The sequence below is a fragment of the Heteronotia binoei genome, chromosome 11 (assembly GCF_032191835.1).
Source record: "Heteronotia binoei isolate CCM8104 ecotype False Entrance Well chromosome 11, APGP_CSIRO_Hbin_v1, whole genome shotgun sequence".
NCBI lineage: Eukaryota > Metazoa > Chordata > Lepidosauria > Squamata > Gekkonidae > Heteronotia > Heteronotia binoei.
In genome coordinates, this window is record NC_083233.1 from 19886983 (window position 1) to 19913261 (window position 26279).

The 26279-nt window shown below is 45.8% G+C and overlaps 1 protein-coding gene across 1 annotated transcript; it reads left to right on the forward strand.

Annotated features, from left to right (window-relative positions):
• The first annotated feature begins 858 nt into the window (after positions 1-858).
• LOC132578871 (uncharacterized) lies at positions 859-21483 on the forward strand. The gene is made up of 7 exons (XM_060248959.1): positions 859-945; positions 6030-6067; positions 14808-14889; positions 15025-15113; positions 15941-16146; positions 18258-18379; positions 21037-21483. Exons 1-7 carry the CDS (start codon positions 922-924, stop codon positions 21193-21195), a joined length of 720 nt encoding a protein of 239 aa, XP_060104942.1. The 5' UTR covers positions 859-921; the 3' UTR covers positions 21196-21483.
• Positions 21484-26279: the final 4796 nt, after the last annotated feature.

Genomic DNA, 26279 nt, shown 5'->3' on the forward strand with positions numbered 1-26279 from the left:
GCCAGGCAGGAACACGGATAATAGCATCATTAGTTCACAAACACGACAGAACTCTAAAAGTCAGCTTTAATGTTAGACAGAAAGAAACCCCTACCTGGTTTGGCAATGCTGGCTCTATGGAAAAGGTGGGGGGAGAGATCTGGAGTGCAGACCCAAATGCACAGTCCCCTGAGCATGAGGCACCCTGCCAGCTTTTCTCCCAGCGAGTCTAAAGGTAATACCAGATGGCCGCATTCATCCACAGATACCGTGCTCCCCTGTGCACACGGTACCATCTTGGTTCCATTATCACCCCATCATTAAACAAGAACACAGCAGAGTTACGATGTCTTCGGGGAGATGCCCACAGCGTTACTACTCTAGAAGACAGCAGGTATAGTACCGTTTTACATGGTACACGTGCTCCTGCACACACTTACAGACCTGGGGAAGGTACAGAAGAGGGTGATTGGGATCGTTAAGAAGCTGGAGCATCTTTCCTGTGCAGAAAAGTTGATGAGTCTGTGACTTTTCCATTTAGGAAAGGGACAGTTAAGGAGGGACATGATAAAAGTTTATAAAATTATGCCTAGGGTAGACAGTGTGGGCAGAGAGAACTTTTTCTCCCTCTTCCAAAACACTAGAACTTGAGGGCATCCTCAATTAAATTGATGGGCAGTAGATTCAGGACAGGCATGATTGCAGAATGAAATTTTGTTGGTCTTAAAGGTGCTGCTGGATTCAAACTTTGTTCCATTTCCTCTCTGAAGTTCTGCAGCTTGGTCCCCAAAAGTGTGATCTTCACCTAGCAACACAAACCCTGGCTGCTGCCATCTCACTTGCTTAGAAAAGAAGCTGCCTCGTTAAGGAAATGAATCACAAGCAACAACTTTGCCCAAGAATGAAAGCAAGTTGAGTTCTCTTTTCCTCCAAGAGGAGAACATGGACTCACTGCAGGAGAGCCAGGTAAACTGCCTCCCCCCACCACCATATGGCCAATCCCTCATAGGGCATCTCAGGACAGGCAGGCCTGCATTTCCCAGCATTGCTTCCACATGGGGGTCAGTTTCCCAGTCTGATTGCTCTTTGCTGTACTTCCTACTGCTGATGAAATTCAAGCCAAGGGAGTTTGAAATGCAACCTCTTCCAGCACAGACAGTCACATGTGGTCCCCATAGGGTTGCCAAGTCCAATTCAAGAAATATCTGGGGACTTTAGGGATGGAGCCAGGAGACATTGGGGGTGGAGCCAGGAGCAGGGTTGTGACAAGCTCCAAATGGAGTTCTGGCCATCACATTTAAAGGGACTGCACACCTTTTAAATGCCTTCCCTACACTGGAAATAATGGATAGGGGCACCTTATTTGGGGGCTCATAGAATTAGACCCCCTGGTTCAATCTTTTTGAAACTTGGAGGGTATTTTGGGGAGAGGCACTAGATGCTATGTTAAATATTTGGTGCCTCTACCTCAAAAAACAGCCTCCCCAGAGCCCCAGATACCCGCAGATCAATTCTCCATTATACCCTATGGGAATTGATCTGGATAGGGAATAATGAAGTGCCCAGCAGACATTTGCTTCCCCCCCTCCCACTTTCTGATGACCCTGAAGCAGGGGGAGGGCCTCCAAACTGGGGGATCCTCTGCCCCCCACCTGGAGATTGGCAACCGTAGTGCACAAACATAATAGAATAACAATAAAAACAGTTAAATTAAACATTAAAATAAACAATTCCCTCCATTGGAAATAATGAACATATATGAACATATGAAGCTGCCTTATACTGAATCAGACCTTTGGTCCATCAAAGTCAGTATTGTCTTCTCAGACTGGCAGCGGCTCTCCAGGGTCTCAAGCTGAGGCTTTTCACACCTATTTGCCTGGACCCTTTTTTGGAGATGCCAGGGATTGAACCTGGGACCTTCTGCTTCCCAAGCAGATGCTCTACCACTGAGCCACCGTCCCTCCCCGATAGGGGCACCTTCTTTTGAGGCTCATAGAATTGGACCTCCTGGTCCAACCTTTTTGAAACTTGGGGGATATTTTGAGGAGAGGCACTGGATGCAATGCTGAAAATATGGTGCCTCTAACTCAGAAAACAGCCTCCCCGATGCCCCAGGTACCCAGGGATCAATTCTCCATTATACCCTATAGGAATTGGTCTCCCTAGAGAATCATGGAGTGCCTAGCAAACATTTCCCTCCTCCCCCTGCTTTCTGATGGGCCTCCAAATCGAGGGATCCCCTGCACCCACCTGGGGATTGGCAACCCTAGGTCCCCATGGGGTTGCCAAATCTAACTCAGAACATTGCTGGAGATTTGGAGGTGGTGCTTGCAGAGGGTTGAGTTTGAAGAGGGAGCTCAGCAAGGATTTCATGCCATGGAGTCGACTCTCCAAAGATGCCCTTTCCTTTTAGGTGACTGATCTCTGGAGACTGGTTGAAAATCCAGAACACCAGGTCCCCCCTAAAATCATAGAGTTGGGAGGGACCTACAGGGCCATCTTCCCCAACCTCCTGCATAATGCAGGGATTTCACAACTACCTCCTCCTCCCCACCCCCCAATGATTCCTTGCTCAGAAAACGGCAAAAAAACTCCAGGATCCTTGATAAAACTGGCCTGGAGAAAAATTGCTTCCTGACTCCAAAGTGGTGAATAGCATTTCCCAGGGTGTGTAAGAAAGGGCCACAAGAACTGAGCACTGATGCAACCCTTCCTGATTTCCTTCTTGTGATCTGCTTAAGTTCACAGAATCAGTATTGCTGTCAGATGGCCATCTAGCCTCTGTTTAAGAATCACCAAAGAAGGAGAGCCCACCACCTCCCGAGGAAGCCTGTTCCACTGAGGAACCGCTCTGACTCTCAGGAAGTTCTGCCTAATGTTGAGCTGGAAACTGTTTTGATTTAATTTCAACTTGTTGGTTCTGGTCCGGCTGTCCAGAAAACAACTCTGCACCATGTTCTATATGAAACCCCTTCAAATACAAACTTGGGGGCTGGTAACCCTATTTCCCCAATGCAAAGGAAGCCTGATCCCTTTCCAATAGATTCCCTGGCCTGTATTGGGCTCACATTTTAGGTTGCATCTGCCCATCACCAAATGGCATTTGCAATTGGAGCTTCCGTGTTGGCCACAAGAACTCCAGTTGCAAATAACTACCACAACACATGTGATGGTAGCACAATGTGTGGATGCACTCAGAGAGGCAGAGTGGCTGGGTGGTCAGGAAGGATCTAGGCCTCCTGCCCTGCCCTACAACCCCTTTTCTATCCCCTCCCTACTCCTAAATGTACATGGGGTGGGGCAGCCAGAACAACTTCCTCTCCATCTCTCTCAAACCTGCTGAACCAGCGTCCCAAACCCAAATGGCAACAAGGCTGCTGTTTAGAAAAAGGTTAAGAATCCTAGAGTGCCACAATGAAGGGTATATCAAACAGCACAAAAATCGTGGCCAATTAACGAACAAAAATTCATGGCCAATTAACGAAATTTTTTTTTTAAGCTTCATTCCACATGAGTGATTTTAGAAAAGTGGGGCTTTCTCTATCCCCACTTTTCTAAAATCACTTGTGGAATGAAGCTTTAAAATGGGCAATATGAATTTCGAATGGATATACAAAAGAAAATAGGAAGTTTCTCTACACAGCACTTTCGCAAGCACTCGCACTTTAATTCATTCACAGGAGCAGCAGCAGAATTGTTCTTTAGCGTCTGAAGTTGGAAACTGACGTGCATGTTTAAAAGAGACTTTAAAACTCAACCTTTGATCTCACATTATTGGAAAATGGATTTTGGGATTTTCTATATTTAGTGCATTGTTTAATATGAATTGTTCTTAAATATAATTTTCAATGAATTGTTTTTTCAAGTATTGAGTGTTATTGTTTAAAAATAGAGTGAGATTTTTTGTTCGTTAATTGGCCACGATTTTTGTGCTGTTTAGAAAAAGGTGCCTGGAGGCAGTGAGACTCCAAGGTAACTATGGCCCTATCCTCAAAAGTTCCCTGTGAGGCAAAACAACCCTGGCCTCCTCTAAAGGGTTTAGCCTGTTCTGTTCTGCAGTTCTGTAGTTGGTTGTTGGTCCTACATAGCTCTTATCATCTTCAAGGCCAAACTTCTCATGAGAACCTGAAGTCAGTGTGGGTGGGAAGGGGAAAGCCAAAGATGGTGAGGTAATCTTCTAGAGGTTTCTCCAGAGAATGTGTTCTGATTGGGTATCATTCTCACCTGATGTTGTCAGGCACAAAGCTGTAATTCACAGTCAATTTCTGCGAAGTCTTCCAAGAACTAGCAGTCTCACAAGATTTTGCTGCCTGATCTGCCTACTGCCCAGCAGCAAGGGAGGGACTTGATACAATAGGTGGTGGGGCTGGCTGTGGTGCACACTGTGCACCATCAACTATGCCTATGCCTGGAAGTCACGCCTTAATTTTTATTTATGACTAAGGAAACAGTAGGAGGAAAGGCAGCGTGGTCAAGCCCAATCTCACCAAATCTCAGAAGCTAAGCAGGGTCAGTACTTGGTAAGGGAGACCACCAAGAAAGACTCTGCAATGGAAGACCATGGCCAACCACCTCACTTGCCTTGAAAGCCCCTTGCTGGGCTGAGACTTGATGGAACTTTAGGCACACAAGAAAACAGGGGCTCTTATTTTTCTTATGCTGTCCTATATTTGAGTGCGAACTTGGTGTTTACAAGTTGAAGTCAGAACCTCTTCCCCAATAGCAGCTGGCTTTTCTATGTCACCCCAGAGTCAAAAATGACTGGTGCTTGCACAGGGGACTACCTTTACCTTTTTTCTCCAAAGGAAGCTGTGTTCTCAATTGATTCTGTCTCCGTGGAATCAGATGTAATTTTCACCAGTGTTACATAACTGATCATACAGTGAATGTTTCCCTTTTGGGGGGTGGTGGGGGGAGAGGCTTGGATGCACCCTAATGCACTTATCCCCATCAAGCATCAGGTGCAATGGCTTTTTACATCCAACCCAGAATGATGGTGTACTTTGGATGTTGAACAATAGTTGCAACAGAGGATTGTAATGCAAAGACTCTCCACTAGAAGGATCAATTTCCATTGTCAAGGGTCATCACATTTCTGCAACACATTAATTAACTCAGCATTGTGGTAAGTTTTCTAGGGCAACCGTTATCTAATGATGCGTGGACCGCAAACGCCAAGCCCATTCATACCGGTAAACAATAAGAATTTAGGCATAATTACTGATACTCATAACCTTATCCGACCCTCAACCTGGAAAAAAAGACTTATGGAACTTCAGTATCAGTTGATAATAAAACTGGCTTCTTTTTGATATTCCTGAATTAGAAAAAAGCTACAAATAAACGAATACCTTTTTTAAAAAATCTCCTGCCCAAAATTAGTAATGCAGGTTTGCAAAAATGAAACTCAGAAGGGAATTAAACAAAAGTTTAGACAAATGCAAGGAAGAAACGTCTATCATCATCAATATATATAATTCTCAATGTAGCCAAATCTGTGGATACTTAAATCTTCGGTCTGAAGACATGCACAGATAAGGCAGATCTTTCTGAAAATGTGGAAAGTGCTCCAAGTTTGCAGAAAAATCTTAAATCTAAAATAAGCAAACAAAAGGAACCCCTGTAGCTTTAAGAAACAGTGGCCGTTGCTAAGCACCTACAACAGTATTGCTGGCTATCAAACCTTGGTTTCAGTCAGCAGAAGGCAGGGGGAGAGGCAGGGTCCTTTTCAAGGCTGCTTTGCCCTAACACCGGACTCATCAGGCCTGGCCTGGCAGTAACCAGCAAGTAACCCACCAGGCTAAGCTAGTTACCACTGTCCAGTAGGAATATGATAGTATGGTGCAGTGGTTAGTGTTTCAGATTGGGATCTGGAAGACCCAAGTCTGAATCTCTGCTCTGTCACAGAAGCTCATTGGGTGACTTTGGGCCAACCACGCTCTCTCAGCCTAAGTGGGAGGTGTTTGTGAATTGCTTGCAGTGTGCAGGGGGTTGGGCTAGATGACCCTGGAGGAACCTTCTAACTCTATTATTCTGTTGCCTCACAGGATTGTTGTGAGGATCAAATGGAGAAGAGGAGAAATAGGTAAGCCTCTATGGATCCCTTCCCCACTGTGGAGAAAGGTGGGGTATAAATGAAGTAAACAAACATCAGTATTCTTAGAGGGAGCAGATAAAAGGTTAGTGGGTGGTGGATGTGAAAAGAAAAAAGCAGGAAAGGATGGGGAGGGCATTGCCAGGAGTGTGGGGAGGGGATATAGGAGAAAGTGAAGTGCCCCCTGGATGTCATTACAGGTTCCCCACGGTGCCACTGGGCCAACCATGGCAACGGGGCACTACACAACTTGGTCCAAGTCTTCCCAGAAAGAGGCAGCAATGGGGATGGATTGGGTTCCCAGTCTCCAAATGGGGGCTGGAGATCTCCATACTGCTTTGGTGGGTGGACTGTATGGTGTTATGTCCCTCCCTTCCCCAGCCCCACCTTCTTCAGGCTCCACCCTCTCAAAATTTCCAGGTGTTTCTGACTGATAGCTGGCAAAACGAGGGAGAGGAGCAAGGTAAGCTGAAGACAAAGGGGTAGATAAAGGAAGGTTGGGGTGGTGCTGAGTGGAAAGGAGAAAAGGAAGCAAGAAAGGGGGAGAAGCTGTGGGGGTTTCCAGAAAGGGACAGAGGAAATAGTGGGGGAGAAGATTAGAGATCCCTTGCAAGTCACTGTGGGTTATCCGCTTGTTATAGTTAACTCTGAACCATAATACCAGTGGATTAAAAGACCCCAAAACCACAGAAGCAATGTCTGCTTCTTTAAAAACGCCACTAAGCTCTCACCAGGCTACATTGTGAGATCTTGGTAGTCATTTGGGGAGTAGATTCTATTCCCTTTAACTCTCAAATGCACCCTACTTTTATGCTTTCCTGGAACCAAGGAACCATACAGAGGGCAGTATTTAAACCAGGCATTTATCTAACATTGTGGTGCCACAGAGAAGTTATTAAGTGACATGGAAACAGAAAGGGAGCATTGCTGGCTGCCTAGAAACAAACAACCAAGTCTTATCAGGCCTACTCAGAAGTAAGTTCCTTTATTCAATGGCATTTACACCCAAGAAGAGCGCCCTTGAGATTGTAGCTACCGCCTAGCAACTGCCATGTCTGTTCTCCTCTTTCCTTCCCACTTTTTCTTAACTGACTTTCATAGCATTTGATTGAATGTTTATGCCAGCACTTACGAATACTATTCTGAGACGCTCTCACTCCTCCTAATAGCAAACTGCATGGTCTCAGGCCCAAAGCTTTTTTTTTGTAGAAAAAGCAGGAACACATTTGCATACTGGGCCACACCCCCTGATGCCAAGGCAGCCGGAACTCAGTTCCTGCTCAAAAAAACCACTGCTTATGCCTATCAGGGAGAGGGGACTGACCATTTATATTTTTGTTTAGCTTTGTATTTCAGTCCAAATTGGCTTCCTGGCATGCAGGAATGACAAAACAACCCTCAAATGCCAAGTAAGCTTTAATATAGTATTTCTGGGAGAGAAGCAAGGCTTTTTTTAAGCAGAAACGCAGTTCCAGAGGGCTTGGTGTCAGGGGGTGTGGCCTAATATGCAAATGAGTTCATGCTGGGCTTTCCCCACAAAAAAGCCCTGTGTGAAACAATGGTGATGTCAGGGGGTGCGGTCTAATATGTAAATCAGTTCTTGCTGAGCTTTTTCTACCAAAAAAAAAAAGCCCTGTGGAGAGGATGTTTAAGTCAGGTGGATCCAGGCACAATGGGAGTGGGGCTGCCTGCTTTCTTACCTTCCTTTGCATGGCCCCACAGATGACACTGGGAGGCAGGACTCTGAGAAACCCCAGACAAAAATGTTTCCTCTCCCCTCAACTACCCAGCCATGGCCTGGGTCCTATGATCACACACAACTCTTGGCACATAGGCTCTGACTTTACTTGATCAATTCTGGACCACGTGGCATACAAAAAACCACTGAATGCTATAGCTATGCTCTTGATTAAGACTTAAGGCTATAGAACAAGAGGCCTCAAGAATATCTCTAAGCCTTTGTCACTTCACTAAATTTCCTTGTGGTCCAGCGTTGTTTTATTGTTTTATTCTGTTCTGTATTATGAGCCAATATGTGTACTTACCTTTCGGACCTCTGAAGAAGACCAATTTACGTTGAAACGCTTCAGGTCGAGTTGAGTGGGTTCCCATTGAGGTTTTATGATTTTACATAGGATAGAGGCTTATGATGGGCCCTTAAATCGTTTTAGCTTTCTACAATAAATACATGTATGTTGATTTATGATTTTTTTTTACACTTTGTTTTTAATATTTGGCCCTTTAATTGCATATTAACCTTTTAGGTTTCTTACTCCAGTTTTTGGGTTAAATTTCTTTCCCTTCTTTGTTTTTCTTCCTGGATGCTATGATCCCATCCCACTTCACTCCAGCAACATTGCAACTTGCTTCCATTGTAGGGTTGCCAAGTCCAATTCATGAAATATCTGGGGACTTTGGGGGTGGAGCCAGCAGATTTTGGGGGTGGAGCCAGGACCAAGGGTGTGACAAGCATCATTGAATTGCAAAGGGAGTCCTGGCTGTCACATTTCAAGGGATGGCACACCTTTTCAATACCTTCCTTCCATAGGATATAATGAAGGATAGGGGCACCTTCTTTGTGGGCTCAAAGAATTGGACCCCCTGGTCCAATCTTTTTGAAACTTAGGGAGTATACTGGGGAGAGCTATTGGATGCTATACTGGAAATCTGGTGCCTCTACCTCAAAAAACAGGGCCCCCAGAGCCCCAGATACCCGCGGATCAATTCTCCGTGGGAATAAGCCTCCATAGGGAATCATGAGTTCCCAGCAGACACTCCCCTCCCCTCCCCCGGCTTTCTGATGACCCTGAAGCGAGGGGAGGGCCACCAAACCGGGGGATCCCCTGCCCCCACCTGGGGATTGACAACCCTATGCCATTGGTACTTCTGTTTGGGCAGCATCAGTGGTTTTCCATGAGCCGTCGCACAAATGGAAGTGCTACCACAGAAGGAAACAGGCTCTGGAGCAATGGGCTTGAGGAACATGGTCATTTAGGATCCATACCATTACCTTCAAATGAAAGCAAGTTGCATAACTAGCTCCAAGCATGGAAAGGCTGGCAAAAGGTTCTTTCTACGGGCACCAGACCTATTTTTTCATTCCTTTCCTCACATTCATCTCTAAGAAGCATAGTTTCGGATTGATTGTATTCATAGTCAGTGCCGGATTAAACCATGTGGAGGCCCCTAGGCAGTCAAAATCTCAGGGGGGCCCTCACAAATTATCTCCTAATATCTCTTGCAGGCACCTTCTCCGAAGCCCCTTTGATAAAGCTACAGGGGAGAGGCAGAGAGAGGGAAACTGGCCTGGGGCCCCTAAAGGTGTGGAGCCCATAGGCCGGTGCCTACTCAGCCTATTCATTAATTGGGCCCTGTTCATGGTCCACAACAACCCTGTGAAGTAGAACAAAGTTTGAGTCCAGTGGCACTTTTAAGACCAACAAAGTTTTATTCAAGGCATGTCTGTTGTGATCTGCCCTGAGCCCACGCACGGGATAGGGCAGACTAGAAATTAGGAAACATAAAATACATAAACATGAACGCTTATACCTTGAATTAAACTTTGTTGGTCTTTTCTTTTCTTTTGCATTGCGTGCATGCCTGCAAGGCATGCAAGGTTGGCTTCTGGCGACCCCTAGTGGGTTTCAGAGAGGTAGCTTCCTATTTCCTGCCTCTGCCTCCCGCTCCTGGTATTCCTTGGAGGTCTCCCATCCAAGTACTTGCCAGGGTCGGCCCAGTTTAGCTTCCAAGATCTGACAAGACCAGGCTTGCCTGGGCTATCTGGGTCAGGCCCCCTTGGTTGGTCTTCAAGGTGCCACTAGACTCAAACTTCGTCCTGCTGCTTCAGACCAACACGGCTGCCCGCCTGAACCTGCAAAGTAGGTTAGATGGAAAGAAAGTGACTGGCCCCACTTCTCCCTACAGAGATCAGTTTATTGTTACACAGCAGCAGCGTCTTGCCCACCTTCTGGGACCTGATGACATCTGGGTCCTCTGGAACCAGGCCCATAGCCACAGGGGGCTGTGGGGGCTCTCCCCTGACTTCCTATCAGGGTGCTCCTGCTCAGGTCCCCCCCACCTTCCCTCTCTCCCCACTACCATGTGGGAGGGAGGGGGCAGCCCCCCTCTCTTCGTTTTCATCCCCACGGCCCCTCGGGGGGGGGGGAGGCAGGGCTTTTTTTTTTAGCAGGAGCTCCTTTGCATATTAGGCCACACCCCCTGATGTAGCCAACCCTCCAAGAGCTTACAAGGCTCTTAGTACAAAACCTACTGTAAGCTCCAGGAGGATTGGCTCCATCAAGGGTGTGTGACCTAATACGCAAAGGAGTTCCTGCTACAAGAAAAGCCCTGGAGGGAGGGCTGTTTAAATCATGCAGAAGGGGTGGCAGGAGCAGCCGCCAACCTCCCAAAGGAGGGAAGGGAAGAACAGGCACTCAGAGGGGCACGCCTAGAGTCCCGCCAGCAGCAGCAGGGGCAGGGGAGGCTGCTAAGTGCGTCCGACTATTATTTATGCCCTCCCAATTTTTCAAATCCTGGCTAGGAGCCTGCCTGAAACTCTGCCCTGTTGCACCCCTCTCTCTGTGGCCCTTTGTTGGGCACTAAAAGCAGGGGACAGCTCTCAGCAAATGCTAGCCCAAGTATGATAGAAGGCTACCTGGCTGCTTTCCCCCTTCCTTCTGGAGATTTCTACATAGTTCAAAGACTCCCCGGTACGCATGCAAATATTTATTTGCAAATGTTTAAAACGAAGCTGCACGCTCCCCACTCTACTTCCACCACCTGAAAAGGACTGAGCATGCTCACTACCCTCCATGAGACACAGGGGGCAGTAAAGGGCTGGTTGAGGGCGGGGAAATCAGAGAAGCCATGTTGGATCAGGCCATTGTTCCATCCAGTTCAACACTCTGCGTCACACAGTGGCCGAAACAAACAAACAAAATAATAAGACCTCCACAAGTCCCTAACATCTTATTGTCTGCCCAACTCCTCCACACAACACAGATAGGAGGAGATAAAAATACCTCCTGCATCTATATAATCATGTATTGTTGCCTCATTTTAAAAAAAAACATACAGACACTGCATACAAACAATCAATCGGTATATTTAATTAGCCTATCGTTTCTGCCACAGGCGATCTCAATTAAATGAATTTTTACGCATTCAATTTAAAACAGTGCTGGCAGAACGGTTCAAAGTGCCTAGAAGGCAGATCCGTGCTTTTCCCGCTAGACTGAGGAACACAGAAGAAAACAAAATAAATCCTTCAAAGTGGGGGAAACCTCTTCAAGGCAGAATTCAAGGGCTTGAAAAGGGCAACCATCAATGACAAATGATCTCCAAAAAAGGATGCAAACCTCGAGCAATTAGAAGTCTTTGAACAAAAGCAATTGCCTACCTGATTGCTTTTAAGCCATCAATTTATCTTATATCTTCTCCCATCCCTTATCCAAGGAGCTCCAGCCCAACAATTTAACCAAAGCCCATTTGAGCAGTTTGTTGACCAAACTGAGAGTCAGTTTGGTGTAGTGGTTTGGGAGTCAGTTTGGTCAGGACCGGCCCTAGGCGCATGGTGTCCCAGGCTGCCTTGCAGACCAGTGGCCCCCCCCCCACGCTGCGCCCCACTGCCCCCCTCCACGGCGCCTTCCCCTCCCTCCCTCCCAATTTTAATGCCGGTGAAGCACCATGCTCCCGGAGCTCTTTCAAGGCTGCCCCCCCCGCTGATCAGCTGATCAGCAGGTAAAGCCACATGGAGGCCAGTGGGCTAACCACCATCAGCATTGGGGCAGTGGCTGTGGGAAGAACTAGCTACTAAAAAAGCAGCTGATGCCTCTGCATCCTCCCCACTTTCTTCCCACACAATCCAGGGAGGAAGTGGGGAGGATGCAGCAGCAGCGGCCACATTTTCAGTGGCTTGCTCTTCTTCCTGCTGCCGCTGCCCCAGCGCTGATGGTGGTGAGCCTGCTGGCCTCCACGTGGCTTTACTCACCAATCAACTGATTGGTGGAGGGCAGCCTTAAAAGAGCTCTGAGAGCACAGCATTTCACCACCCATTCCTGGGCATTAAAATTGGGAGGGAGAGGGAGGCAAATAGGGATTTGCCTAGGGGCGGGGTGAGGGCCAATTTTGGCACCCCTGCCCTGCCGGCACCCTAGGCAAATGCCTAGTTTGCCTAGTGGGTGGGCTGCCCATGAGTTTGGTGTAGTGGTTAAGTGAACCGGGTTTGATTCCCCACTCCTACACTTGCAGTTGCTCGAATGGCCTTGGGTCAGCCATAGCTCTCGCAGAGTTGTCCTTGAAAGGGCAGCTTCTGGGAGAGCTCTCTCAGCCCCATCCACCTCACAGGATGTCTGTTGTGCGGGTGGAAGGTAAAGGAGATTGTAAGCTGCTCTGAGACTCAGAGTGGAGGGCGGGATATAAATTCTTCTTCTTCTTCTTCTTCTTCTTCTTCTTCTTCTTCTTCTTCTTCTTCTTCTTCTTCTTCTTCTTCTTCTTCTTCTTCTTCTTCTTCTTCTTCTTCTTCTTCTTCTTCTTCTTCTTCTTCTTCTTCTTCTTCTTCTTCTTCTTCTTCTTCTTCGCCTTTGGTCCTGACATATGAAATGTATATTGGGAATTCCCTGTAGAAACTTAATTCTCAGGCACACCAGGACCTAATTCAGACTATAAACTGTGGCACGTGGGGGTTGAGCCTCACCCCCATGCCATTTTCCTAACCTGAAACGGCTCTAAGGAGCTGCAGTGCTTCCCCAAATAACACCACCCCGCGGCCATTTCAGGTCTGGAAAATAGCATGGGCAAGAAGATCTAATCCCCTCTCCCTACACATCATGGTTTCATTCCAGATCTGGTTTTTCCAGAAAAACCCTATTTATACGTTACCAATTTCAGCCGGATCAATAAAGGAGGCAGCGGAGACGAGGAATCAGGAAAACAGCTTCTTTATTTAACGTGCACGGGCCCTTTGTACACAGGCTTCAGAGAAACTCTGAGCAATGACTGTAGTTACCTGCCATCCTTTATAGGGTGCCTCCACCCACTCACTATCTAAAACAGTCTCAGCTTCCCAGGTCCCTGGGACACTGACAAAAACATGCATCGACCACAACTTATGTGATGTACTAGTCTGTTGGTTCATCTTCCTAGGTTCGTCCTTATATGGGCCTTCCCCTGCCAGCTGCACCCTGTTTCCTTATTAAGAATATTATCACACACATTCCTTATTGCTAAATCGCTTCCAACCTGCGTATATGTTCTACCTTCTGCAGAAAGAGGAAGTTCTTCCTTAAGCTCGCTGCTGGGGGCCCAGCTAGCCTTTTGCAACCTGCGGTTTTGCGAGGGAAGTTACAAATTTTGCTGCTTGCCTTCTTCGTTTGCTTAGCTGGCAGCCAGTTCCCCTCTTGCTTAGGCAAAAGATTCTAAAAGCATTTCTGTGGGCCTTATTAATTCCACCCTTCTCTACCATTTCCAATTATCCAGCAATCCACATTTTCCTTTATCAATATCCCTTCTTACTCTGCCGTCTCACCAGCAAGTATCTGAGAATTAAGTTTCCACATGGAACAATCAGGGCATGTCTGGTTTGAAAGGATCAAGCAGGAACCCAGAAACAGTACAAAGTTTGAGTCCGGGGCATCCTTAAGACCAACAAAGTTTTATACAAGGTATAGGTTTTCATGTGCATACACATTTCCTCAGATATTGCTTGCACATGAAAGCTTATGTCTTGAATAAAATTGTGTTGGTCTCAAACTTTGTTCTGTTGCTTCAGACCAGGGGTGACCGAACTTGCTTAACATATGAGCCACATAGAACCAACGTCTATGTTTGAGAGAAGGAAGGGAGGGAGGGAGGGAGGAAGGAAGGAAGGAAGGAAGGAAGGAAGGAAGGAAGGAAGGAAGGAAGGAAGGAAGGAAGGAAGGAAGGAAGGAAGGAAGGAAGGAAGGAAGGAAGGAAGGAAAATAGGAATGAGGGAGAGAGTGGTGGAAAGAAAGCAACTTTAATTTTAAATGCATTCTCCAAGTCCCTGACTGGCTTGGCAAAGTGATTTAAAGAGACAAATGTTTTCTCCATGCTTGCCGATGGGGGATTTGAGAGCCACACAATATGTGTGAAGGAGCCACATGTGGCTCCCAAGCCACAGATTGGCCACTCTAGTATTAAAAAAGGTCAAAAGCAGATCACATGGTTCCCAAGCAGGAGGAAAAACCAGTAGAGTATCTAGGCTTGCAATCACCTCTGTTTCTTTGTTCACTGAGCCAGTGGGCACAGCTGGGTTCTGCCCTGTGAGCCATTAGAATCCTTTTCCTTCACCAGCAGTTGAATTCCATCTGGTTCTGCATAGTGAAGCATCATCTCTTTGTTCCCTTGCTCCACCACATGAGCCTCCAGACCTGGCCATCCTTTTCTGGTGTAACACATTCTCTGGTCTGATGCACTAATGATGGACCCAAAAAGGGAATTTTGGGAAAAGGGGATTGTGGAAAATGACTTAGTTATCCAACGGTTCAGAGCCAACCAGCAGTTTGTGGATATTCCACAAAGGCATACACAGAAATCCGTGTATCATTCATTGAACAGTATGGTGCACATTCCATTTTAGGATAAAAGTCTGAGGGGGCCAACCACTGACTAGCCACTCCTGAGATCACTACCAAGTGATAGGCTGAAGAGAGATAATGGCGTCACAATGTCCTACTCACCCTATGATGTGACAATATAATGGTCCAGACAGGTCAACAATTTCTGCACAGCGCAATTCCAGCTTCCTGAGCAAACACCAAACAAAAGAGTACCACAATGGAGGACTTAGATGGGCAAGTATTATCAAGAACTTGTATTGTACTGTTTTTATTGTTGTACATCACCCAGAAACCTGTGAACTCGGGGATTGGGCAATTCATAAATTTAATTTATGATAATTAAATAGACTTCTCTTACATCACAACCAGGCCTGGCACGGAAACCATCAGAGATCTTTCTCCAAGAGCCCCCCACACTCTGAAATGTGGAAAGTGGCCCAAGACACAAGGTCTTTTAGGTAGCCACATCTCAACTTGTTTCATTTTTGTCCAGGTTTCTACCTAAGGGTTTAAAAAATCATTTTAGCTATTTCATGGTCTCTGTCTGGCACAAGGTCTGTTTTATCAAATTTTTTTTAGGATGCTGAATGGGTACTATTCATTGTTTCTAAGCCCCTTGCTTGCTTTTAATGTCTTTTTTTGTTCTTTATATTGATGATTTATGATGTTTCCAGGAATCTAGAAAGACAGCATATAAATCCCTCAAATAAATAAGTAAATAAATAGCCTTCTTCCTAGAAAAAAAAAAAAGAGAGTTGACCATATAGTCGGATTTGATGACATTATTTACTTCATTGAGGCAAACAAAACAAGGCCTTCACTCTAGCTCGGTTCTCTGATGTTATTACAATGCCAGATCTCAATCTCGCTATTTTTTTTTAATGAAGGATGATATTTTTCTGTCTGAAAAAAGAGTAAGAATTGAAGGGATTTCAGGACTTTTTTTTCCAGCATCCAAATGATGTGTGTGTGTTTGTGTGTGCATATGCCAAAATCTCAGCCCTGAGAGAATTCCATGCAACCCTCATGAAAACACAAAGCAAAGTCATGACTGACTGTACAATCCTCCTCATCCCATGCCTGCCTCTTCTGTAAATCCTGCATCACCACCTTTGCTCTGCTGTTATTTAGTGAATTCAAAACATGTGAAACAAGTAGAATGATCCGTCTGCACACAAACAAAGTCTTTGGCAGTGCAGTCATGTCTAGAAGGACCGGTGACCATTCGTATAACAAAATAGCTTCAGTCACATTCCACATTTTGGGGTTTGTCTTTCCTTTCCAGCTATAATGAGGAACTTTACGAAACCGAAATAGAAGACAGGTTTTCATACCACGGGGAAACAAATCAATCAAGAGAAAGTAGCACAGATGATGAAAATGAGGAATTTCATACAGACTTCGAAGGACAATCTAGCTCTGAACTGCCCGACAGTGAACAAGATGCTCCTATGGAAGCCATTGGTCAAAAGGAAATGAGCCAGAAAGCATGTAGGTCACATACTCCTCCCTCTTCATCAATAGACAATAATTCCTTTTGAGTCCAGATCAGACAGTATCCAAAGTAGGCCTGTAGCTATGGTAGGGCCCTCAGGGTCCCAGCTAGGGTTGCCAAGTCCCCTCCGCTCTCCAGTGGGGGACTTTCACACATGCACACGATGCAATGATGTCACCCAGAAGTGACGTCATCACGATGGCGCTCACAACCGCTCTAGGCGTTTCCAGGGAAACTTTTATGTTTTTCCCAGACACTCTAGCCATTTGGGAGGAAAAAACTCTATGGTACCAAATGGCTAGAGCATCTGGGAAAACCAGAATTTTCCTGGAACCACTTAGAACGGCCGTTGCACACCCACGCAATGACGTCACTTCCGGGTAATGTCATCACGCCGATGATATCAGAGGAGGTTCCCCCCCGCTGGCACAGTGTGGTCCAGTGGGTTGGGAACCTCCCGGGCAGGGGAATTCCCACCCAGACCGGGGGCTTGGCAGCCCTAGTCCCAGCTAGGGTTGCCAAGTCCAATTCAAGAAATATCTGGGGACTTTGGGGGTGGAGCCAGGAGACTTTGGGGGTAGAGCCAGGAGACATTAGGGGCGGAGCCAGGAGCAAGGGTGTGACAAGCATAAATGAACTCCAAGGGAGTTCTGGCCCTCACATTTAAAGGGACGGCACACCTTTCCATAGGAAATAATGAAGGATAGGGGCACCTTTTTTGGGGCTCATAGAGTTGGACCCCCTAGTCCAATCGTTTTGAAACTTGGGGGGTATTTTGGGGAGAGGCACTAGATGCTATACTGAAAATGTGGTGCCTCTACCCCAAAAAACAGCCCACTTAGAGCCCCAGATACCCGCAGATCAATTCTCCATGATTTTCTATGGGAATAAATCTCCATAGGGAATAATAGAGTTGCCAGCAGACATTTCCCTCCCCTCCCCCCGCTTTCTGACAACCCTGAAGCAGGGGGAGGGTCTCCAAACCGGGGGATCCCCTCCCCACCTGGGGCTTGGCAGCCCTAGTCCCAGCCCACTGCTCCAACAGCAAGACCAGGGTCCAGACCCCACTACTTGCCATCCCTGATTTTTAACTTTTATTTCTTGTGCTTGTCACCACCACCAGGCCTTGAGTTTCAACTCAGAGGGGAGAAAAGGGAAGGCAAGGAAGCTGCTGTGGGGGAGGGAATGGCACTCAGGAGGTTATCTGGCATTTCCCCTTGGCCTTCCACAGTGGTTGAGCCAGGCCGTGTCCAAGGCAGACAATGGGGGAAAGCTATGGTGCCCCACCAAACGAAAAACCCTGGCTATGCGTGCCCCACTAAATGAAAAATCCTGCCTACAGCCCCAATCCAAAGCTATGCATGTTGGGGAACAGCAGCGAGAATCCCTACCGTGTCTAGACTCCCCCAACTTCATTTCCAGCAGAGGTCTATCAGTGGCCATTAGCCACAGCATATTGTTGGAACTGTCCGGGGCAGTGATGCTCTGTATTCTTGGTGCTGGAGGGAGGGAGGGCAAAGGGAGGCTTCTAGCCTCACTTGTGAACCTCCTGATGGCACTTGGGGGTTTTTTGGCCACTGTGTGACACAGAGTGTTGGACTGGATGGGCCATTGGCCTGATCCAACATGGCTTCTCTTATGTTCCATTTCATTCCTCTCTTGTGCAAAACAAATCTATAGTTCAATTTTAACATCGTCTTTCATTTCCACACACTGAATTTTCCCCTGTAAAATGTATACATTTTCCAGAATCGCTTCAAAGTATTCTAAGCAGTTAGATCCTTGGAGCTAACTTAGGTGTGTGTGGGGGGGTATTTATTGGAAGTCCTAATTGTGATTATAAATTGTGGAGTTTAATGTATTTTTATAATCATTGGGGGTTTCCTTATTGTAAGCCTCCTTGAGTCTCAGCTGGTAGAAAGGTGGCTAAGAAATGTTTTAAATTTAAAAAAAAATAGAATCAGCCCATGATTCTATAAAAATAGAATCATGTTTAATGTCTGCAAGGAAAAAACAGGGAAAAGTCATCGTGGATTTGGAGTGAGGTGCCTCCAATAGACAGATGACACTCAGCTCTGCTTCTTTTTGTTTGTTTGTTTATGTTTAGTCCTAGATTCTGTTTTTGGTGAGCTGCCTCCAGAATCATTGATCAAGATCAATTTTTTGTTTCCAAAGCCTCCACCTCCTCCACGAAGACCACAGACAAAGCACTCTTGGTTTTCCACCAAAGTAAGTGGATTGTGATTCTTCTGCATTCAAACACAGCAAGGGTGCTGCATCAGGGAATTAAAGAGCTACTCAAGAATGCATCCCGTTTTCAGTTGTCAGCCTCTAAGGGCACCCACAAAAGAACTGGGGGGGGGGGGGTAAGAGCTGGGGGGTATAGACCTCTTGCTGACTAGTTACAAATCTGGGGGAGCAAGTGCCCCCCTCGACACCCATGTCAGCCTCCTTCTCAGTGTCTTCAGAAGACAAAGCTATATCCCAGAGTGGAGCACTTCCCCAAGTTTATCTCCAGATTTCTCCTCCATTCTAAGATTTATTTAAGACAGCCCTGTTCTTTAGCCCTCACTGTCTTTCTCTCGCTTTCTAAGGGTGACAATGGCTGAGAGATACATGCCAATACATAAATAAATTTTGAAAATGCATGAGAAAGTCGTCAATAATTCTGCACTGGCAATCAGTCACTCCCTGATGCCAGGTTCTTCCCTCAACAGTCTCTACACCTGCATTAAGCCGCCAGAAATGTGCCAGTGCTATATATGAATTATACCATTGGCATCATGGCTAGATTCCCGACAAGTTTGGTAGTAGGTGTTTGCAGGCAGAGGAGCTCAAGTGGAGGATGAAGAAAGTTGAGAGTACTGTGGTGGTGGAAAACGTTGTCAAGCGAGCATAAGAACATAAAAGAAGCCATGTTGGATCAGGCCAATGGCCCATCCAGTCCAACACTCTGTGTCACACAGTGGCCAAAAAAAACCAGGTGCCATCAGGAGGCCCATCAGTGGGACCAGGACACTAGAAGCCTTCCCACTGTTGCCCCCCTAAGCACCAAGAATACAGAGCATCACTCGCCCCAGACAGAGTTCCATTTATACCTTGTGGCTAATAGCCACTGATGGATCTCTGCTCCATATGTTAATCCAATCCCCTCTTGTCTATGCTTGTAGCTGCCACCACTTCCTGTAGCAGTGAATTCCATGTGTTAATCACCCTTGGGGTGAAGATACCAACCAGGACCAACCCAGCTTAGCTTCCAAGATCTGATGAGAATGAACTAGCCTGGATTATTCAGATCAGAGCAATTTTATCATAGGATGGATCTACTGTCGTGTTGATGAGCTATCTTTTCCCAAGCACTCTGGCATATTTACTGCTTCCTTTCTCTCAACTATTCCATGTGATTTCTGTTCATAACCTCTTCCATAGTAGCTCCAAGTCTGTGGAACTCCTTTCCTTCTTTCCCCCTGAGGCTCAACTTATGCCATCTCTGTTGGTTCCATCCTGTGATAGAATTCTTCTGATCTGGATGGTCCAAGCTAGTCCAATCTCAAAAGCTAAGCAGGGTGAGCTCTGGTTAGTGCTAATTCAAGCAGGCATTTGATCTAGGCTAATGCGCTGCCACAGAGGGAAGGCGGCATAGTATAGCGGGATCTTGTCAGATCTTGGAAGCTAAGCAGGGTTGGCACTTGGATGGGCAACCACCAAGGAACGCTCTGCAGAGGAAGGCAATAGCAAACCACCTCTGCTTCTCACTTGCCTGGAAAGTCCCTTGCTGGAGCTGCCATAAGTTGGTTGCAACTTTATAGCATATACATACATATTTATATATTTATGGTATGGCAGAGTTACAAATAGCAAGTATGTAACAATATAAAATATGTAACCAAGTTGATACAACGGGTATGCAGACTGATTGGGCAATCGCCCTAAATACTAATATCTAAATTTTCAATCCACTCATTTGCAGCTGGAGAGAGTTCAAAGAGCTCCATCACATCTCCCTAGAAAGCACGACACTCACATTACTGTGACAAATGGAAAATAGTTGGGGGGGGGGCTGTTTGTATTCTACTAGCTGTCTTCCATACTTTACATGGTACGTCAACTCCTGAGGGCCTCTTGTTGGTGTTTATGGATATCGGGTGGAACTGATTGCATCCATGTTCACCGTCATTCGGTCCCTGGAATAAAATGTTGTGATTGCAGGATTTGTGCAGATCTTATTGCTGGTGCCACGATCTTAGTCAGGATAGGCCCGCAAGATCTCTTGGCTATACTTATTCACATGGAAACAATACATACATAACTTGTTGCTAATAGGGTTGCCAAGTCCCTCCGCCGCTGCGGCAGTGGACTTGTTTCTCATGTGCACTGCACAAAGCATGCGCAGCATGATGGCGTCACCCAGAAGTGACATCATCATGCAGGGACATCACACCAGGGATGCTCTAGGACTCATGCTAAAAACTCTATGGTACCATCATTCCTAGAGTGTCACATCAGAAACACTCTAAGATTCACAGTAAAACTCTATGGTACCATTGGGTTTTTTAGTGCAAGTCCTAAAGCGTCCCTGGCATAATATCCCCGTGTGATGACAGTACTTTGTGCCGGGAATGGCACATGCCAGCGGCCTGCTCCCTACCAGCAGGTTGGGGCCCTCCCGGGCGGGGAATCCCTGCCCCCAGATTGGCAGCCTTAGTTGCTAAGTCTCTGTCTACTGATTGACCACTATATTTTTGTCTGCTATTGCTATATGCAGCAATATAGAGATGTATTAGATCTGCCGAATCTCATGGTAACTTGAAAGCCAATGTGTCCTTGTCGTAGAGCCTTGTAAGAGTGCAATAACGTTCTCTTTCTTCTGCTACTATTATTTTAAGGATGTAGCTGATGAAGAAAGAAGCCAGGAAGTTCCTGGAGCTGATCTACAAAAGGATGAGAAGCTCAGAAAGCCAAGGAAACGTTACCTTCGCATTGGAGGCATGTTGGCTATGCCTGTCCCTGTGGAAGGGCCACTGTTTGCTGATCAGGAAATGTGACCGTAAGCCGTAAGATCCCTGGGAAAAGCAAAAGCAGGAGCTCGAACCCCATGGCTGCTTAGCTAATAAACTCACAATGCCCCTCTTCTTCTTGTTCATGTTTCTGTATGTGTATTTTTAAGCTAGGTTTTAATTGGTTGAATCTTAGGGGGGGGGTTGTTATTTTAATGGCTTTTAAGATGTGTTCTAATTATGTTTTTTTATTAAATCTGTTGACTGCCTCGGTGGCCCTGGTGAGGGCAGAAAGGCAGGTTATAAATTTTGTGAATAAATATTCCTTCAAAAGAACTCATGCTCTGCCTGGAACACATCAATGGCCATTCACTCCAGGGGGTGAATTGTGCCAGGATGCAAGTCAGGAATGTGCTCCCTGATGCTTCTCAGTTCTCCTGGCCAAAACAATGTCAGGGTAAATGTGGCTCCTACACACCTGACAGGTGGGTGCGACAAGCTCTAGATATTTGGAATGTGCCCCCCTCAACCTAAGAGTGCTCCAGTAGCAACCAGGATGTGCTGAACTTCAGAACAGAGATCCACTCTGTGTTGCACACCAACAGTGAGTCCAGATCCAGTCCTAGAGGGCCCCAGGCTGTTCCCTTGTGCACACATTCACGTATATCTTCATTAAGCCCTAGTGACAGCCAGGGTGGTGCAGGGGTTAAAGTGTTAGGCTAGGATCCGGGAGACCCAGATTTGAATTCCCACTGTGCTGTAGAAGCTGGTTGGGTGACCTCGGGCCAGTTTACCAACTTCATCCACAGAGCTGTCATGGAGAATGATGTAAGCTGCATTGGGACCCTTCTGGAGACTGGAGGCAAGGGTGATACTGAAATGAAGTAAATGAATGATGTATGGGGGGGGGGGTTGCAGGAGTAGAATTCTAGCAGGAGCTCCTTTGCATGTTAGGCCACACCCCCTGATGCAGCCAATCTTCCAGGAGCTTCCAAAAAAAGAGCCTTGTAGGCTCTTGGAAGATTGGCTACATCAGGGGTGTGTGGCCTAATATGCAAAAGAGCTCCTGCTAGAATTCCACCCCTGTGGGTGGGTGGTTGAGAGAGAGAGAGAGAGAATGCCAGTGAGGCTACAAGGAAACTTTGGAGGGAACTAGCTACTAGATGGTTCGATTAGTCTTTCAGCCCTATACCCAGGTTGAAGGACCAATTTGCATGTCAGGGTTGCTATGGACCTCCAACAGAGTATCCTCTGGCTTCACCCTGCCCAGGTATAGTTCACCATCTTTAGGATCCTAGCACACCTGAGCAGGGCACCCCTACAACGAAGGCCAGCCATTCACTAGTGGAGCTTCAGCCCAGATTTCATCGATCCAAATCTCATACCTCAGCTCCAGCATTAATGAAACAAGGACTGAAAAATCAGCTCTGAAGTACTAGAAGAGCAAGTCCAATGTACACCAAGTCATCTCGTTTAGTTTGAAACATGAATAGAAACACTATTCTGCACGAGTTACCTTTTTATGCTCAGCATGGAAACAGGTGTTTGGGAGAGATTCACAGATTTTCTCCATCTCTTTGTGACATCATCATCACCATCTACCCAGACATCTTCCAGATGACTTCATAATAAAAGCTGGAAGGAACAGAAATGGCAACCTCTGAAATGTGAGTTATCCTTTTTTTAAAAAAAATCATAGAAAGGTAGATAATTTATGAGAAATGAACACAGCTCTGGCTGAGCGAGGGGGAGATACTGTTCTACCTTTAAACACCAGATTTAGGGTGCCACATGCCCTAGGGCTGCCCCTGATCTTAGTAATGAAGTCACATGTAATCTGATGTAGTCTGGAACTCCTCTTCCTGTCTCCCTCCTCTACAAGACACTAACACCCAGGAATTATCTCCATCAGATTGGCTTAGGCCGCTGTAATTGTATTTTATGTATTATTTAATTCTGAAACCTCTTTGTAAGAGTTGTAATTTTATCACTGTTGTACACCACCCTAAGCCCTGTTTTTCAGGGAAGGACAACCTTAAAAGTGAAGTTAATAAATAATAAATAAATATAGTCATGAACATAAATTATATTCCCATGCACAGGATGTAAGTTTTAACACAAGCAAATGCTTAAATGAAGAAAAGCAGAGGTGGAGAGGTGAGGTTTGTATACACTGACACTACCCTGCTACAGCCCTCCATAGTTTTCTTTTCCATGCAACTGAAAAACAAAACAAAAAAGAGGAATATTTCTGTGCAAAAGGATGCTTTTCAGCTCAAATAATTGTTTCTTGGTCTGTTCCTCAACTACAGTTCATTATCCTTGTCTTCTGAGTGCAGTATTCAGTTGCCATATTTCCTGGTGGTCTCTGTTTAAAAGGCTTTTGGCTCCCATTGTAACAAATCCTTCAAACGGTCCAGCTTATTCTTCATTGCTTTTCTTTCCACTAGGCTAGGTCTATAAATTAGATCTTTCTTCTTCTTCTTCTAACCAGTCGTGGATGAATGGTTTAATTAACAAGGGAAGAAACAAAACAAGATGCTCCCAAAAGGAGAGAAGCCTTTTCAAATGTTGTTAAAAAGCTCTTGTACAAAATCACTGCCATGTAAAATATAGATATTCTGGCAGTTGCCCTGGAGTTGTAATCCTCCTCACCCCACTCTCCACATGCCTACAGAGAAAACTGCAGAAATAAATGCTGTTGGAAGTTAGGGACAAGAGAATGGAAAAGGTATTTTCTAACTATTTAACAGTGAAACACTGCCTGCCTTTATCACCAAAAGTCTCTCCAGACATTCCTTCCTACCCTTTATCGCTGAAGGATCTTTTCTACTTCCCTCCTTTTCAAGAAGGGAGTATAGGTAGCAGCTAGGTTCCGGGCCTTTTCAGCTGTGGCCCCCAAATTCTGGGATACATTCAGGGTTGCCAATCATGACTTGGGAGATCTCTGGAGATCTAGGCAACCCTAAAGTCATACATTATAACAAAAAGAGCAGTGTTCAATTGAATAGCCACCAAATGAAACAACCTTACCTGGAAAAGCCCAGGAGATGTTATTATTATTTTGTAAAATCTTTGCTGTCTGGTGGAGAAAGAGAGTATATCCAGTGCCAGGCAAGCATCCAACCACATCAGTGGCTACCAACCTCCAAGTGCAGCCTGCTGTTCTCCCAGAATTACAACTGATCTCCAAACCACTGAGATCAGTTCTCCAGGAAGAAATGGCAGTTATGGCTTCACATCCCTGCCAAGCTTCTCCCCCTCCTCAAACTCCTGCCGCCCAAGGTGCCATCCCAGTATTTTCAGGAATAGTCCAAGTTGAAGTTGGCAAGCCCATTTCACTTTATGTTTTAATGCTTATCATAGGGATGTTAATATTTTAAACCTGTGTCCTGTTTTTACACTGATTGAGACCTTTTTTTATTATAGGCTGCAATCACACATACTCAATAATGCACTTTCAATCCACTTTTAATGCACTTTCCAACTGGATTTTGCCTCCAGGGTGAATTCCAGGGAAGGAACTAGGGTTGCCAACCCCCAGCTGTGACAACAATACAGTGTTCCACACTCAAATCCTTTTCTTTATCATTACAAGGTAATAAACCTCACATCTTAAATATCAAGTCCATACACTATCTCTGCCCCTGTCGTCATGCAATGTGCCCTGCGCAATGACTTCACCTGGAAGAGCTGGTATCATGCCAGACATGTTGCACCAGGGATGCTCTAGGATTTGCAGTAAAATTCTATGGTATCATAGAGCTTTTGCTGCAGAGCCTAGAACATCATTGCTAGAGACACTCTAGGATTCATGATAAAACTCTGTGGTACCATAGAATTTCACTGTGTATCCTAGAGTGACCCTGGTGCTACAGGCAGGGTACAAACATGTTAAATAAGCAGCAGCAATATGACCGATGAGGTATATGTAGCTGGCATACTGTAAAAGCTTTTGCAGTCTGCACTGAATCTTGACTTCATACAGAGGTGCATTGGAAACCTCATCTCTTTCTATAGAAGAATCAATAAGATTGATGGCCAGGCTATGTGGCTGCCAACCTCCAGGTGGGCAAAAATCATAGCATACATGGAACAATAGCAGTAACAAACATAAGAAACCATCCCATGAATTTCATAGAGAAGATTCACAGAATAACAGTCACTTCTTCAATTTCCAGAAAAGGGATGTCTCCTGTTGCAAACGCGGCAGATACAAAAACTACTCAGGAACAACTTCCAATAGAAGGCTTGAAGGCTGATACAAAAACTACTCAGGAACAACTTCCAAAAGAAGGCCGGAGGTAACTATGATGGAAATATCAGCTAAGACTGTAAGAGCTAATGAGTCTCCAAATGCAAAGACCCCATTTCCATGCAAGGTTTCATCCAGGCTTCCAAAAGTTATATCACAGAATTCAAAAATCTCAAGAATCCAACAGCTTTCAAACTAGGGTTGCCAAGTCTGACTTAAGAAATATCTGGGGACTTTGGGGGTGGAGCCAGGAGACTTTGGGGTAGAGCCAGGAGCAGGGGTGTGGCCAGCACAACTGAACTCCGAAGGAAGTTCTAGCCATCACATTTAAAGGGACCACGCTCCTTTTAAATGCCTTCCCTCCATTTGGAATAAGGAAAAATAGGGGGACCTTCTTTGGGGGCTCATAGAATTGGAACCCCTGGTCCAATCTTTTTGAAACTTGGCAGGTGTTTTGAGGAGAGTCACCTGATGCTATGCTCCAAATTTTGTGCCTCTATCTCAAAAAACAGGGGGGCCCCAAAGCCCCAGATACACACAGATAAATTTTCCATTATACCCTATGGGAATCGGTCTCCATAGGGAATAATAGAGTGCCCAGCAGACATTTCCTCCCCCTCCCCGCTTTCTGAAGCGGGGGAGGGCCTCCAACTGGGGAATCCCCTGCCCCCATCTGGGAATTGGCAACCCTATTTCAAACTCTCTCTCTCTCTCCTGTAGGATTATACGAGATAGAGAGTTTGTTTGTATGAGATAAAATTTCCTCCATGGTAGCTTATCTCCGTAGTCTGGAAATCAGTTGTACTTATGGTAAAACCCCACCAGGAGGTTGGCATCTCTACCTGGTACCTATGATTTAGGTAACAAGACCCTTTTA